The sequence below is a fragment of the Heteronotia binoei genome, chromosome 12, assembly GCF_032191835.1.
Source record: "Heteronotia binoei isolate CCM8104 ecotype False Entrance Well chromosome 12, APGP_CSIRO_Hbin_v1, whole genome shotgun sequence".
Classification (NCBI taxonomy): Eukaryota; Metazoa; Chordata; class Lepidosauria; order Squamata; family Gekkonidae; genus Heteronotia; species Heteronotia binoei.
Window position 1 is genome coordinate 57,000,163 of NC_083234.1, and position 14,316 is coordinate 57,014,478.

General features: G+C 44.2%; 1 protein-coding gene across 4 annotated transcripts in view; it reads left to right on the top strand.

Annotated features, from left to right (window-relative positions):
* Positions 1–14,316, top strand: part of PNPLA7 (patatin like phospholipase domain containing 7) — a 97,337-nt gene that overhangs the window by 6,019 nt on the left and 77,002 nt on the right. For all 4 annotated transcript variants that reach the window (XM_060250678.1, XM_060250680.1, XM_060250679.1 and 1 more), the window contains exons 5-13: positions 1,154–1,242; positions 1,914–2,054; positions 2,712–2,871; positions 3,859–3,939; positions 6,793–6,921; positions 7,647–7,727; positions 9,712–9,856; positions 11,106–11,189; positions 12,412–12,512. In XM_060250678.1, the coding sequence (XP_060106661.1) occupies positions 1,154–1,242; positions 1,914–2,054; positions 2,712–2,871; positions 3,859–3,939; positions 6,793–6,921; positions 7,647–7,727; positions 9,712–9,856; positions 11,106–11,189; positions 12,412–12,512 (1,011 nt within the window). The remainder of the gene's footprint in view (positions 1–1,153; positions 1,243–1,913; positions 2,055–2,711; positions 2,872–3,858; positions 3,940–6,792; positions 6,922–7,646; positions 7,728–9,711; positions 9,857–11,105; positions 11,190–12,411; positions 12,513–14,316) is intronic.

Below are 14,316 nucleotides of genomic sequence, written 5' to 3' on the forward strand. Positions count from 1 at the left end.
CGAGGCGGAGGTTGGTAGCAAATTCAGTCTGATAACAATAACGCCAAGCAATCTTGTTGCATGCTAGAACCCTCCTCTTAGTATTTATATACACAAGTTTGGTTTGAGGGCTGCTTTGGGAACTGTGCCTCTCCCCTCTCCTTATCTCTCATAGAGATAACATGCTGCAGGGTTGACTTGTTTTCTGTTGGAAGTAATTGTGCTCACTTCTGTGCTTTCCTCTGATGAGCGCTGTGCAAACTGTCCATGCCACACATTTGTACCAACACTTGTTCACCAGACTCCTGAAGAAACGGGTGTTCTAAGTGGTTGGTGTTTGGTGATTGCAGCTGAGCTACAGATAATAGTGAAAGATGGTTCCACAGGGGGAGAACATGGTTTAGTGGCTGAGCAGCTAGTCAAATTATCTGATTTACACTCACAAACTAGGAGAGAAGATTGTGTCCGAATAAAATGCAGACCAATGTAGAACAAATTGAGGCTTGTGCAGGACTGTGGTCTTTGTAGCCACCAGTGTTCCCTCTTATTGAACGTGGTACTAGCCCTTCAATGGTGAGGTGCTTCTGAACTCTACTTCAGTGTTCCACGGGTGATATTTTCAGAGCTTGAATAGCAAATGAGCTGCCTGGGCAAGCCACTGAGTGCATTGCATGCCTTGCTCCTGTAGGTGGTACTCCAGACACAGCTGTCACTAGCTAAGCCATATAGCTTTGGTCTCCAAGAGCCATCTTCAGACACAGTTTGCCTGAGATGCTAGTTAAATAACTTCTGTCATAGCACACATGGGTAAAAGAAATGTCTTTCAGCAGTGGAAATCATTTTATGCTTCCTGAATAGTTATAGGTGGAAAACTTGTTGGATCTCACTGTAGCTGGATCTTGCAGTTACAAACTAAAACATCTTGGTTGACTATGACTCTGTCTGGAAACCAGTTCCTGAGTTAAACCAGTAGCATGATTTTAACCTCGGTATTCAAATCACTTGGTCACACCCCTTGTCTGGTCTTCACTGGGGCAAAGACAAACCGGAGTTACCCATTCTTTTGGAGCTGCTTTTTTGTTGGCCCAGCAGATTCAGAGCTGTGGTACATTTATCCTGTCCATTCTGCTGCTAAATCAGGTCTCACTCTTCAAGGAATCTTGCTTCCTTTTAGGTAACGACTTTGCCAAATACTCTGGTTGGAAATGCTGTGCCTCGGCAGCGGATGCGGAAAAGAGCCAAAGTCTTGTCCTTGGCAAAGAGGTATGAGGGCATGCAGGGCAGAGAGGCTGTGCTGTTGTTTGGGTGATGTGAACCAGCTTCCATCCAATGTATCTCAGATAACTTTCATTTATGAGCTCAAGGAAATAGAGAAAGGTGTTGTCTGAGTGCATATACAGATTTGTTTTCATGGGAGCCAATACATTGGTGGGCCAGGCACAGAATCCTGAACTGACCAGACTCGTTCATTGGTGGATTAATTGTAAACTGATGGGGAGATCCTTTGTGGAATCATAGCTGGGGAAGAACAGATCAGATCTAGGATAGGTCTAGGCAGAATGCAAAGCAGGGTCAAATCCAGGGTGAAATCAAAGCAGGGAAGGAAGGAACAGGAAGAACATAGGCAAGGAAGAACACAGAAGAATTGAAGGAAGAGACACGATGGAGCAAGCAGCTCAGTTGCAATAAGTGTACATTGTTTTTATACTGGTTTGACAAGTGTTCTGGCTATATTACTGATCTGACTGTATTGTTGTTGTTTGCATTCAGACCCGCCACTGTATCTCTTGCTTTCTTATCATTGGATTGTTTTTATTGCTGTCTTTTATCCTAAATTGCTTTGGGAACCATCGACTGAGAGTTGTGGCTTATAAGTATTTTAATCTTCTTTCCTGTATTGGGTGAGTGAAATTGTCTTGCTTCATCTCTTGCAGGATCCTGCGCTTCAAGAAAGAGTCCCCAACCCTCCAGCCTAAGGAACCTCCTCCCTCTCTGTTAGAAGCAGACCTAACAGAGTTTGATGTGAAGAATTCCCACCTGCCCTCTGAAGTCCTTTACATGCTTAAAAATGTCAGGTAAAGGGTAAAGGTAGTGAGAAGGCCAGGACTCTGATGGGATTTAAAGGTGATTACTTCCCCTTTGCTTAAAGATTTGCGTAGGAATTGGATCTGACATGATTTGTTTTGGAATGAATAAGGATTGGCATGCTGAGTCCATCTAGCTGGTTTTTCCTGTTGGTAATCTGGGCAGGCAGGGGCCTCTGGGTGGTTCATAGGCAGACCATGATGGCAATCACATTCACCACTAACTAATTCCCAGCATCTGGTACTTGGAAGGATGCTGCCTCTGAAGATGGTTGTCTCTTGACTAATGCTGGCTAGTTGCAGTCCCTGATCTTTCTCCCATGTATGCATCTGGTCCCCTTTTTGAAGAAGTAGTGGCTGTGGCAGCATCCTGAGGCAGTAAGGTCAGCAGGCTGATTCTGTGTTGTGTGAAGAATTGCTTCCTTTTGCTTTGAACTTCTTGCCTGACTTTTTTTTCTGGGTGGCTGTAAGTGTTTTGAGATGCACTGTATTTTTTTTCTTGAATTTCTGTGAGTGACCAGATGGTCAGAGGAAGGAGAGCAGGACTCCTCTCCTTTTAATGGCTGTCTGTAGAAGGCATTGACAGCAGCTTTTTTATTGCAGCCAAGGCAAGCTTGTGTCTCTTGAAAACTACATCTTTTCCCACAGGGTCCTTGGGCACTTTGAGAAGCCTCTTTTCCTGGAGCTCTGCAAGCACATGGTCTTTGTGCAGCTGCATGAAGGGGAGTACATCTTCCGCCCTGGACAGTTGGACAATAGCATCTACGTAGTACAGGATGGAAAACTGGAAGTCTGCATCCAGGAGAATGTAAGAAACAGCTAAACAGAGTTAAATATCCAAGGTCAATTTTATATGTTTGATAGTATCAAGTTATAATGCTTCGGTGAGCTGTACCATTTGTGGTTGCACGGGGCAGAGCACTTTTGCATATTTGAATGCTTTCCTATGGAGGAAAAATCCTACATTTGGAAAGTAGCATGTTGGGAAGAAAGCTAGGCTGAAGCCTTCTCCCTGACTTGTTATTTGTTTGCCAGGAGAAGACTTCTTTTACCCCCTTAATTGGTGAAGTTTTCACACATTCATACCCAGGGCTTTTTTCTAGGAAAAGTCCAGCAGGGACTCATTTACATATTAGGCCACAACCCCTGATGTCATTGTTTCACACAGGGCTTTTTTGTAGAAAAAGCCCAGCAGAAGCTCATTTGTCTATTAGGCCACACCCCCTGACACCAAGGCATCTGGAATTGCGTTCCTGCTCAAAAAAGCCCTGTTCATACCACCCCATCCCCCACCTTGGAATGACAATGACACAGGCAAAGGTTTTCTCACTTGAGTTCATTGAAAATATAAACTGAGTTTGGGTTTTATAACAGTTTGGGTCAGTCCCTCTGTTCCTTCTAGGGGAATTTCTTTCCGTCTTTTTCTCAAATCCTAATCTCAATTGTTAGGCTTGTTGATTTTGGGGGATTGTAGTTCTGTAGTGGTGTCTGCAGATGAAGAAGAGTGTAAGGCCTTTAGGGTGCCACTCAGCTGGGAAGGATACATCTCTTCCAAATGCCTGGGCTTGGAAGTTCAATGCCTGAGTCAGGATGGAGGTGATGGTGAGGGGAGCAAGCTCTCCTCCTGACCAGTTAATGATTATTTTCCATTGTCTCCCTTCCACATCCCTTGTGTGTTTGAGTCTCATGCACAGATAAACTTCTTTTCTGGAGGTGCAAGCTGCCTTCTGCAAGGCCTAGTAGGCCATCTCTTTCCCTTCCCTCATCTTCTGTACAATGTTTTTAATTCCCATAGGATGGCACAGAAGTTGTAGTGAAAGAGGTTCTAGCAGGAGACAGCGTCCACAGCCTCCTCAGCATACTGGATGTCATCACTGTAAGTTCACTGTAGCCTAGAATTGGGGCTCAGGGTGTTGGCTTAGCGGCTCTTTGTGCAAGACACATAGTTTCAGCAGGGGAACTTTAGTTGGCTTGGTGAAGGACCATATTGGCTGCTGTCTGAAAAGCTCATGGTATGCTGTTCGTGGAGTTGCTTTTAAAAAGTGCCTGGAATGTGGCTGCTAGGATGTTAATTGGAGCAGGCTGCTTGGAACATACTGTACTGATTTCTGCAATAGTATTGGTGGTTCCCAGGTGCCTTTTAGTTCATGCTCAGAATTCTGGTCATAACCTTTTATAGCCTGAAATGGTCCATGCCCAGGACCAAAATGATGCCCATGTTGTACAGCATTGTGTGTGCTTCCAGACTCAATACAAGGTGCTGTTTTTGACTTTTAAAGTCCAGGGGTAGATTACTTCTGTTTCTTAAGACTGGCCAATAAGTCTCCATTCAAAAAACCATCACAGGTGGAAGATATGTTGGCATTTCCCAGAAGCAGAGTCTTTTACATGGTGATCCCAGTGATGTAGAACTCCCTTCCTTTTCAGACTTCCCTTCCTACTTCATTTATTTTTGTTTTAGGAGTCAAATGAGGTCCTTTTTTCTGTCTGGATTTTTGGTGATGAAATTTAAGCTATGTTGGAAGTTTCAGCATGCTGCTGTTTCTGAGTGATTTCAGTTGGTTGCATGCTTGTCTTGAGAACTTTTTATATGAGCAACATAAAAATGTTGAGGAATGTCTTGCATATGTTTGATTTACATTTAATATTAGTGATCTTAGGACTGCCTGGCCAAGAAGGCTGCTTCTAAGACAAGGCCAGACTTGCTCAGTTTTCTTGCTAAACTGCTTGGGAAGCTTGTTTGTTTCTTCTAACCTTGCAACAAGTCTGCACACAAAATACCTAATGTGGTTTGTTGGATTTTTCCTTTTGCTTGCCTATATATATTGGAACAAAATGCTTGTTCCAACAATATTAAAAGGTGAAGGGGGAACCTCATCTTTTTCAACTGACTAAAGCTTTTTTTAGTCAGAGGTGAGCTGGCAAGTGACTATTTACTTCATTTACACCCCACCTTTCTCCCCAGTGGGGACCCAAAGTGCCTTGCATCATTCTTCTCCTCTGCTTTATCCTCACAACAACCCTGTGAGGTAGGTTAGGCTGAGACCATCTGTGACTAGCCCAAGGTCATCCAGCAAACTTCCATGGCAGAGTAGGCTTTAAACCTGGGTCTCCCTAGCCTTAGACTCTATCCGCTACACAACACTGTCTCTCACTTACTTGCATAGATTGTCAGTCTGGTATGTTCAGATCCTGCAGCTTATCTTAGTGCCAGCCAGTCCCTCCCATTCTGTTTGTGCAGTTTGATCACCTTTTGTCTGTGGAGCCACTGGGAGGGTTAACATTAAGCATTCCAGCTTCAGCTTTGGGCCACCTTATTGCTTGGTCAATTACTTTTTCTAATCTGTAATTAAAAACCAGTCAGCCAGTTGGGAGTATAGTAATTATGACTGCATGAAACCAGATGATGACTTTCCTTCTTTTTTTCTTGCGGCTGTGGATGGTTTTGTGTTCTGGAGAAAGCATGTTTGGGGGTCAAATGCTGGGAGGAAAGGTGTTGATGGGGCAGAGGAGACAAAATCCTGGTAATGAAGGAGTGGGCTGGAACCACAAATCATCTTGAATGGTGCTAGTTTCCTGTGCGTTCTTGAATACTCTCAAAGAAAATTACCTCCTTGCCTTTTTCCTGGTGGTGAGGGTAGTCAAGGCTTGCTTCTTGGACAGCCCTGTGCCGTAAAAGCAGAAGTCAGTCCTAATTTAGTGGTGGAACTATCTCAGAAGTTATAATTAAAGTCTTCCTGCAAGCTTAGCCATTAGTTCAATCATCTTGGACAATGTTGGCTGGGAGACCGGGCAGAGTGAACTTTAGTAAATTGACAAGGAGTTGATTCAAGCCAACAGAAGAATTGCTTTTTATACCCTGCTTTTCTCTATTCTAAGGGGTCTCAAAGTAGCTTACAGTCGCCTTCCCTTCCTCTCCCCATAGTCAACAATCACCTTGAGGGTAGGTGGGGCTGAGAGATTTCTGAGAGAACTGTGACTGGCCCAAGGTCACTCAGCAGGCTTCACTTGGAGGAGTGGGGAATCAAACCTGGTTCTCCAGATTAGAGTCCACCACTCTTAACTGCCACACCATGTGGTATTCTCAGGTGTCTTAAATAGTTGACTTGTATGTTCAAAGGCATGACTGAACATTCAGAGAGATATATTTCTTGATCTGCTGGCATGTTCTTTGCAGCTGCAGGATAGCTTAGTGACAATCTCCTTCCATGGCCCGTCAGCCAGGACTCAGGGATGGGACCAGGCTTTCTGGCCTATGAAGATGCTCCCAATATTCCTCTGCCCCTGTCAGTTTTAGCATGGACTGCCTTAGAAAATTCTGGCATGTTCTTCCTTAGGATGTCACGACTCAGTATTGCTAAAGACAGGTGGATCAATGGGGCAAAGACTGGAGGAGCTACTCAACATGGTTGCTTAATTAGTCAAGCCATGGCCCAGCCCCTCTTGCAGCATGTGATGGGAAAATCATTACTGTCATGATACTGTGCCAGTTGATGCTACTGTGCTGTCCCATGGTGCAGCACCTTGGCCTCTCTCTTCCTTAACTGCTAGCAGTGTTCCTTAGAGTGGCATTGCTGTCCTGGCATGTAAATGCTGTTTTTGACCAAGCCATCTCTCTCTGCTTGACAGCCCCAGGAGAGAGTGAGGGAACTACTAGTGGGAAAAGATGCGTGGACCCCTGCAAGTGGTGGGGGAGACCTGAGTGTGTTTTCTTTGTCCTTTTTTGCAGGGTCACCCTGCCCCATACAAGACAGTTTCTGCTCGAGCAGCAATGCCTTCCACCATCCTGCGGCTTCCAGCTAATGCATTTCATGACGTCTTCCAGAAATATCCTGAGACCCTTGTGAGGGTTGTGCAGGTGAGGTTCATGTGGTTCTGTAGTGGAATGTTTGAGAGAGCAGTTTTTTTCAGCTTGACTAAGTGGCTGTGAAAATGATTGTATTGTTGATGATGGCAGCTGAATGCATCCAGACTATGTAGACATTAAGATGTCTTCTGTACAAACTACGCGCTCATATGCAACTCATCTCCATGTGAATCTATGAAGCTGCCTCATACTGGGTCCAGCCCTTGCTTCATCTGGCTGGATACTTACTCTTGACTAGCTGCTGCTCTGCAAGGTCTTGTGCAAAGACTGTTTGCCAGCACTGCTCTGGATTGAACCTGAGACCTTCTGCATGCAAAGCACAGCCCCTCCCCATTCAATGGGGCTTATATGGGAAAGTATCCTGCTGAACTGTGTGCCATATTAACTGGTGGGACTGGTGTGCTCTTTGATTTTCCATCTCTGGTACCACATTGTGTTTGGCTGGGCTAGAACTGTTGGCCTTTAGGTCCCTTTGTTGTGATAATGGGGGTGGGGGAAGATCTTTGGTCGCTCCAGAATGACCTCACCCATTAAATGTGTTTGTCCATCCTCTCCCTTTTTTCTGTTGAAGGTTGAGGATGAGAATATCTGTTGTGCTCCATGTACTTCATTCTGGTTCCTCCATTCTTGAGCAAGCTTTATGCCCCAACAAGCAGGCCCCTATTGAGATCAACCATAACCAGTTTTCTTGCTTGCTTTTGATTCTCTGCTGTTAGATCATCATGGTGAGACTTCAAAGAGTGACCTTCCTTGCCTTGCACAACTACCTTGGTTTGACCACTGAACTCTTCAATGCTGTAAGTATAACACAGTTGATGTTGTAGGGGGCGGCAAATCTGATTAAGGATGGACAAAAGGAAATAACTTTTTTATACAGAGAGTGATTAAAATGTGGATTCTCTGCCAGAGAATATAGTGATGGCCACAGGAATAAACAGCTTTTAAAAGGGGATTGGATAGACCTATCCTCCATGAATCTATCAGTGGCTACTGGCCATCGTGACTGAGGGGGACCTCCGCATTCAGAGGCACTAAACCTCTGAATCCCAGAGCCAAGAGGCAACATCAGGGGAAGGTTTCAGCCTGTTATTATCACTCTAGAGAAACTTGCTGGCCACTGTGTGAGATAGAATGCTGGACTAGATGAACAATTGGTTTGATTCAGCAGGACATACTATATTCTAATGTTCTTAAAATCCAGTGTTCCTCATTCCTGCTAACAGTCAGCCAGCAAGGGTATTAGTCTTCTATGACAGCATTAACCTTCTATGTGTTGATTCTATGTGTCCGATCCGACAGAATGCTCCGCTGCACCTCCACCATACATATCCCACACACAGTAAAGTGTCTTTGTACATTTATACATCAGGTTCAGCCAGGTAACCAATCAGCTTCATGCTGAGTCATGCTGATATTGCTCAGGCTGATGCAATCTGGCAACCAGCCACCTTCTGTCACTTAGATGATCTACCTGGCAGTTCTGTTACTTTCACTTTCCCAGCATGTGCTAGAAACTGCTAGGCTTTGCATAGACACTGACACTATGATCATTTGAAGCTGTCTTATACCTGAATCAGACAATTGATTTACCTACCTCAGTATTACCTGCTCTGACTGGCAGCAGCTCTTCATGGTCCGTGGCAGAGAAACCTCTTTTCCAGTTACTGTGATCCTTTAACTGGAGGTGCTAGAGATCAAACCTGGGACCTTCCTTATGCAAAGAATATGTTCTACCATTGAGCCCATCACTTTTTTAAAACAGAGATTAAGCACATCTAGAACTCACCCCTCACACTTTACAGAGCAGCTCTTAGGTGCAGACATAGACTGATAGTATCACCCTGGTGTTCAAAGACCTGCACTAGCTGTCCATCTGTTTACAGACCCCATTCAGAGTGCTGTTTCTTCTTTTTAAGGCCCTTAATGGCAGGGGAGGGGGGCAGGACACTTGAAGGACCCACTTCGTCATATACTGTCCAGCCCACCAGTTAAGATCCTCCTCATAAACTTTGTTCTCTAAGCCCCCTACTTGCAGAGGTGAAGTTGGTGGTGCCACCTTGCCTGTGGCATGCTTTTTCTCTTGAGGTTTGCTTGGTACTTTAACTGTCTTTTGAGTGCCAGGCCAAAATTATTCTTTTACCCACTCTTTTAGTCAAAAAGGCTGAAATCATTTTACATAATTTTTACAATCTGTTTCTAACCTGGGACTGTTCAAAACTCCTTTAAAGCTGCTAAATATTTTATGTAGTGTTATGTTCAGGCTAAGCTTAGTTAATGCTGTTTTTAACTTTTGAATTCTTTTATAATTCTATCATGTTTTACCTTGTAAGACATTTTGGGCAGGTTCTTTGGAGAGGTGGCATATGCTTTTTCTAAATTAATAAAAGACAACTGGAGTAAATCTCTGCTTAGCGATGAAGTTCCCTTAGTTACTACAGACCGGTGTTTTCTCAGCCTAACCTGCTTTGCAGAGTAGTTGTGAGGATGAAATAGTGTAGCCCCTCTACACTGCCTCTGATCTCACTGGAGGGGGGGGGAATGATTCCTCCCCATTTATGACTGACAGAGCTTAGATTACTTTCTAGATTCCTTCCATTTATTGTGGCTTTTGGGGATTAATCTTTGCCCAGTGTGCTGTTAGGAGAGGCTCGTGGTTTGAGTTTTGGCTCATGGTTTGGAGTGAGAGCAAGGTCAGGGACACAAAGCACCATCCATCCAAATTCAATGTTTCCTGATTTGAATTTCGCTACCCTTGACTCTTTTCGCGTCGTGTTCTGCCAGGAGAATCAGGCCATCCCACTGGTGTCAGTTGCAAGTGTAACCTTTGGTGGAAATACCAATAAAGTGATGAAAAGGCAGCTGTCTAACCTGTCTGAGGAGGAGAAGGCAGAGAGGCTGGAGAAACAGGGGGATTCTTTGGAGACTGGTAAGTGTTCCCTTCTTAGAAGTTGCTCTGAGTGGCATGGTCCAGCCTTTGGGTCTGAAGGCTCCTTGGCACTTGCTTACATCTATTTGGCACACCTGCTTCAAACCCATATGACAAATAATATCAGAGCTCAATAATTATATAAGCAATCATCCACATTATAACAGTGGAGCATAAAATATGGATTCTCATATGTAGCCAGGTAATATTTTCCCAACTGGTTATTTTTCCTATTTAGTCCCATTTCAAACTGGAGTTCTTTATCAAGGGTTTTGTAGATTTGTTAGTCTATCTCCTGTCATGCTGGCCCTGAAAGGCTGCATTGCTCTGTTGACTAAGCTACAGCTCCTTCTGTGTCAGTAAATTAATTTTCTCTGATCGCCACAGAATAAACAATTGTAGCACTCATTACATGGCGGAGCACTGTGGCAGAACAGTTTCCAGCTTATCTGGATATTAATATGTTGGGTTAATATTCTCTGGCTACACATATGAGAATTACTATTTTATGCTCCATTATTATAATGTGAATGATTGTTCATGTAATTATTGAGCTCTGATATTATTTATCATAGATGGTTAATAGGAAATACAGACACGTAGTTTTGTAGCATATTATTTATCGTATAGTATAATTTTTCTTAATATACATAGGAAAAACAAAATTTGTCATACAAGGTATTTATAGTTTCTTTATAGTTAGTGTCACCATGGTTCGGAGTAGTGATTGTTTCAAACCCATATGGGGTAGTTGTGTCCATGCAAATGCAGTAGTGTCTAGCAGAATGTGCTGTGGGATACATGAAAAGCCAAACATTCCTCTTTGGGATACATGAAAAACCATGCATTCCATGGTGGCTAAATGCTGACATCTTACTGGCATGATTAGCAGACCAGTGTGGTATTGTGATAACCTGGCTGCTTGGCTGGGTCATGACCAAGGGAATGCACAGCTATCTCTTGCCTCAGAGCTGGGCTCCTTCTCCAGTGTGTTAAAGATATGAGACCTTAGACTCAGTAACTGTCTTGGGTTCACGCTGGGAACATTGTACAGAATGGGGATTCTGCTGCCACACCTTCCCTCTCCTGGGTGCAAAAAGCAGGATTTGCTTAACCTGAATCACATATGTGGAAAAGACTGCCCCCACCCCAATAACAATGAAGACCTCTTTTGCATCCCTTTGTGCTGGGAAAACACCGTGTCTTGGGAGTCTTGATCTGGTCATTGTGTTTATGTTCTGGATTGCAGACACAGGGAAGACTCTTGGATCTGAGAGTACCTTCCGGAGGAGCTTGTCTCTTACGTCTCCCTCTGGATCCACTGACAGTGCTGGTGAGCAGGGGTTGGCAGGGGAGTCGAGGGGATTGGGGAAGGACTATTGTTGCTTAAAGTTCTTGATGCCTCTTACCAGAGTTCTAGAAGAAAGTTTCCTGCCCTGAAGAGCCTACAACATAAAATTGCCCAAAAGAAGGGGTCATGGTCCTAGATCTAGTAAGGCCTACAGGCTCCAGGGAAGCTTGTGCTAGAGTAGTTACAGGGCCTTCTGTCCCTCTGATTGGGTGGACAGCAGTTTTGGAGGAACAGCTTGCCCAGTAGAGCCCAGAGGGGTGGGACCTGGAGGAAAGGAAATAAAAGGCCAAGCTAGAGAGGGGGAAGTTTTTTCTCCGGAAAGGCTGCAGTCAGGAGAATTCTCTCTGAAAAGGCTGTAGGAGGTTTCCTTCACCCAAGGGGTGGTGAGTCTGTTGGCATTAGAGGAAGGGAACATTTCGTTAGTCATGTCAGGGCTGTTATTTTCTTTGCACTGCCTTTAATGTTTCTATCTATAACTGTTGAACTAATAATTAAAACTCACTTGTTTATTCTTGAGCACTTACCATAAAATTATTATTGTTATACTGCTTGGGTCCTCACATCCCTTTGGTCACAGATAGAGGTACTTGCTGAAAAGAAAGGTGCAGGGGTTGGGTGAGTGCTTTGGGCCCTCCCAGATGACCTGTACCAGAGTGGTGGCAGCCAGTAGAAGGCTTGTGACTGAAGGGGATGGTAGGGTAGAGAATTTCTCCATTCATTCTAGTTGCATATGTTTAGACTTAACTTTAGTAGGACAGAGGGGATTAAGAAATTTGTGCCAAAGATTTTATAGAGCAGGTGGTTTTTGAGAGGGAGGTAACACCATGCACCATGTCCTGGGAACTAGTTTGAGGCATAAGGGTAGTAAAAGAGACAGCAGAGACTCATTGACAAGAGCAGGAGCCCTTGAATGGCTGAGAGTGGTGAGGCTGGAAGAATGGAGTTCACAAACTGGGATGTATTGGGGTTCAAGAGTAAAGGGATCGTGGTGCTAGGCCAGGGAGGGCTTTAAAGGTTTGTACTAAGTCTAGAGGGGAACAGGAAGCCAGTGGAAGGATTTAGAGCTGTATGATGCATATGTGACACTCAGTATCCCTCCAAATCACTTCTTAATCTCTGCCCTTTGGTTAGCAGGTAGACTTGCAATAAAAACCAAGGAGGATGGTGTTTGAAATTAGTTTACACTCTTTGTCCTGTTTTGAAGGAATCTCAACTGGAGCAAAAGCTGACCTGGACATGGCTTATGAGAGAGCCCGAGTGCCCTTCTCCTCAGAGGAGGGGCTATCCAACACTGGCGCATACAAGGTAGATCAGGGATGTCGAACTCATTTGTTTTGAGGGCCGGATCTGGCATAAACTAACACTTAAAAACAAAACAAAAAAATCAGGAAAAGGATGTAAATGTAACGATTTATTTATTTAGTTGACTTATATTCCGCCCTTTCCTGCGAGCAGGCTCAGAGCAGAGAACAGCATAATTTAGACCACAATCAATGTATACATTTTAAAACCATTAAAACGACATAATAAAACCGTTAAAACCGTAATGTAACAGCATAGGCGGCAGTTCCATTTGGGTACTCTCAGCATATCAATGTAGCTATAGGCCCAAAATTAAGCAAAAAGATGGCATTACCAGAAAACAGTATCGCAGCAAGGGAGGCCAAGTAGATGGAATATGGGCACCTGCTGCCTCAGCCAAAGGCCTGGCGGAATAGCTCCGTCTTACAGGTCATACGAAAAGGTAGTAGTTCAAGTAGGGCCCAGATCTCTGCAGGGAGCTGATTCTGCCAGGGCTAAGGCCAAAAAAGCCCTGGCCCTGGTTGAGGCAAGACAGACATCCTTTGGGTCAGGCATGGTCAGATGATGTTGTGAAGTGGATCGTAATGATCTCCGGGGTACATATGGGGAGAGGCAGTCTTGCAGGTGTTTCAGTCTCAGGAAACGTGAGGCTTTAAGTGTCAAAACCAAAACCTTAAAGCAGATCTGGTACTCAACTGGTAGCCAATGCAGTTGGTATAACACCGGTCATATGCTTGCCTGCAAAGGCAATGAAGTTAACAAACGTGCCACTGGATTTTGCACTAGGCGGAGTTTCTGGATCAGCCCTAAGAGCAAGCCTGCATAGAGCAAGTTGGTGAAATCAGCTTCCTGCATAGAGCGATGAGGGAAAGCCCTCCCCCCAGCAGAAGGACAGGCTAATTAAGGATGCTTGCTCTTCTGCTGCTAATTACTATGTATTGGTTTTATGTAAGCCACTTTTGTTCTGCCTGGTTTTTCTCTACATGCAGATTTAGGGTGTCTTACAGGCTAAATTAGACATGTTTGATACCATTAAATAATGGGAGTCGGATTTCCTCAAACTATTGTTAGTACCTCCACTTACAGCTGCTGGAATGGCCTTGGGTTAGCCATAGCTATCGCAGGAGTTGTCCTTAAAAGGGCAGCTGCTGTGAGAAACCTCTCAGCCCCACCCACCTCACAGGGTGTCTGTTGTGGGGGAAGAAGATACAGGAGATGGTAAGCCACTCTGAGTCTCTGAGATTCAGAGAGAAAGGCGGGGTATAAATCTGCATTCTTCTTCTTCTACCTACAAAGAATCAACTTCATCTCCTTAAAAATACCTTACCATCAGTTTAAAACCCTCAATTAAAAACACAGCTTAACAATTCCGCCTTGCTTTCATTTCCTGAATTGGAATGGAGTGAATGCCTTCCCAGTCTGCTCAGACAAGCTGTTCCCCATTGGGAGTCCACTTAGGTGGGCAAACAGGCAAAAGCTGTTCATGCCAGGTCACATGGGCACAAAGAGCAAGCCTTGATCTGAGGTGAGGAGGTGTTTTGTAGGGAGAGATCAGGAGATGAGACTTGTGCTTAGAATGTTGGTATGATTAGTTTTTCAGGCTGTCTTGGTTTTTATCATATACCTATGTGAACTTCCTTGAGAACCTTGGTTATGAGATGGTCAAAACAGGGTTAAGAAAGCTTTCCCTCAAAGAGTATATACACTAAAGTGGTCACCACCAGTGTAGTTTTGCTTTGCTGAGCTGTAGAATTTCCACTGCAATTGCTTGTCATCAGCTTTATTTATTGAAATTTTTAATTTCACC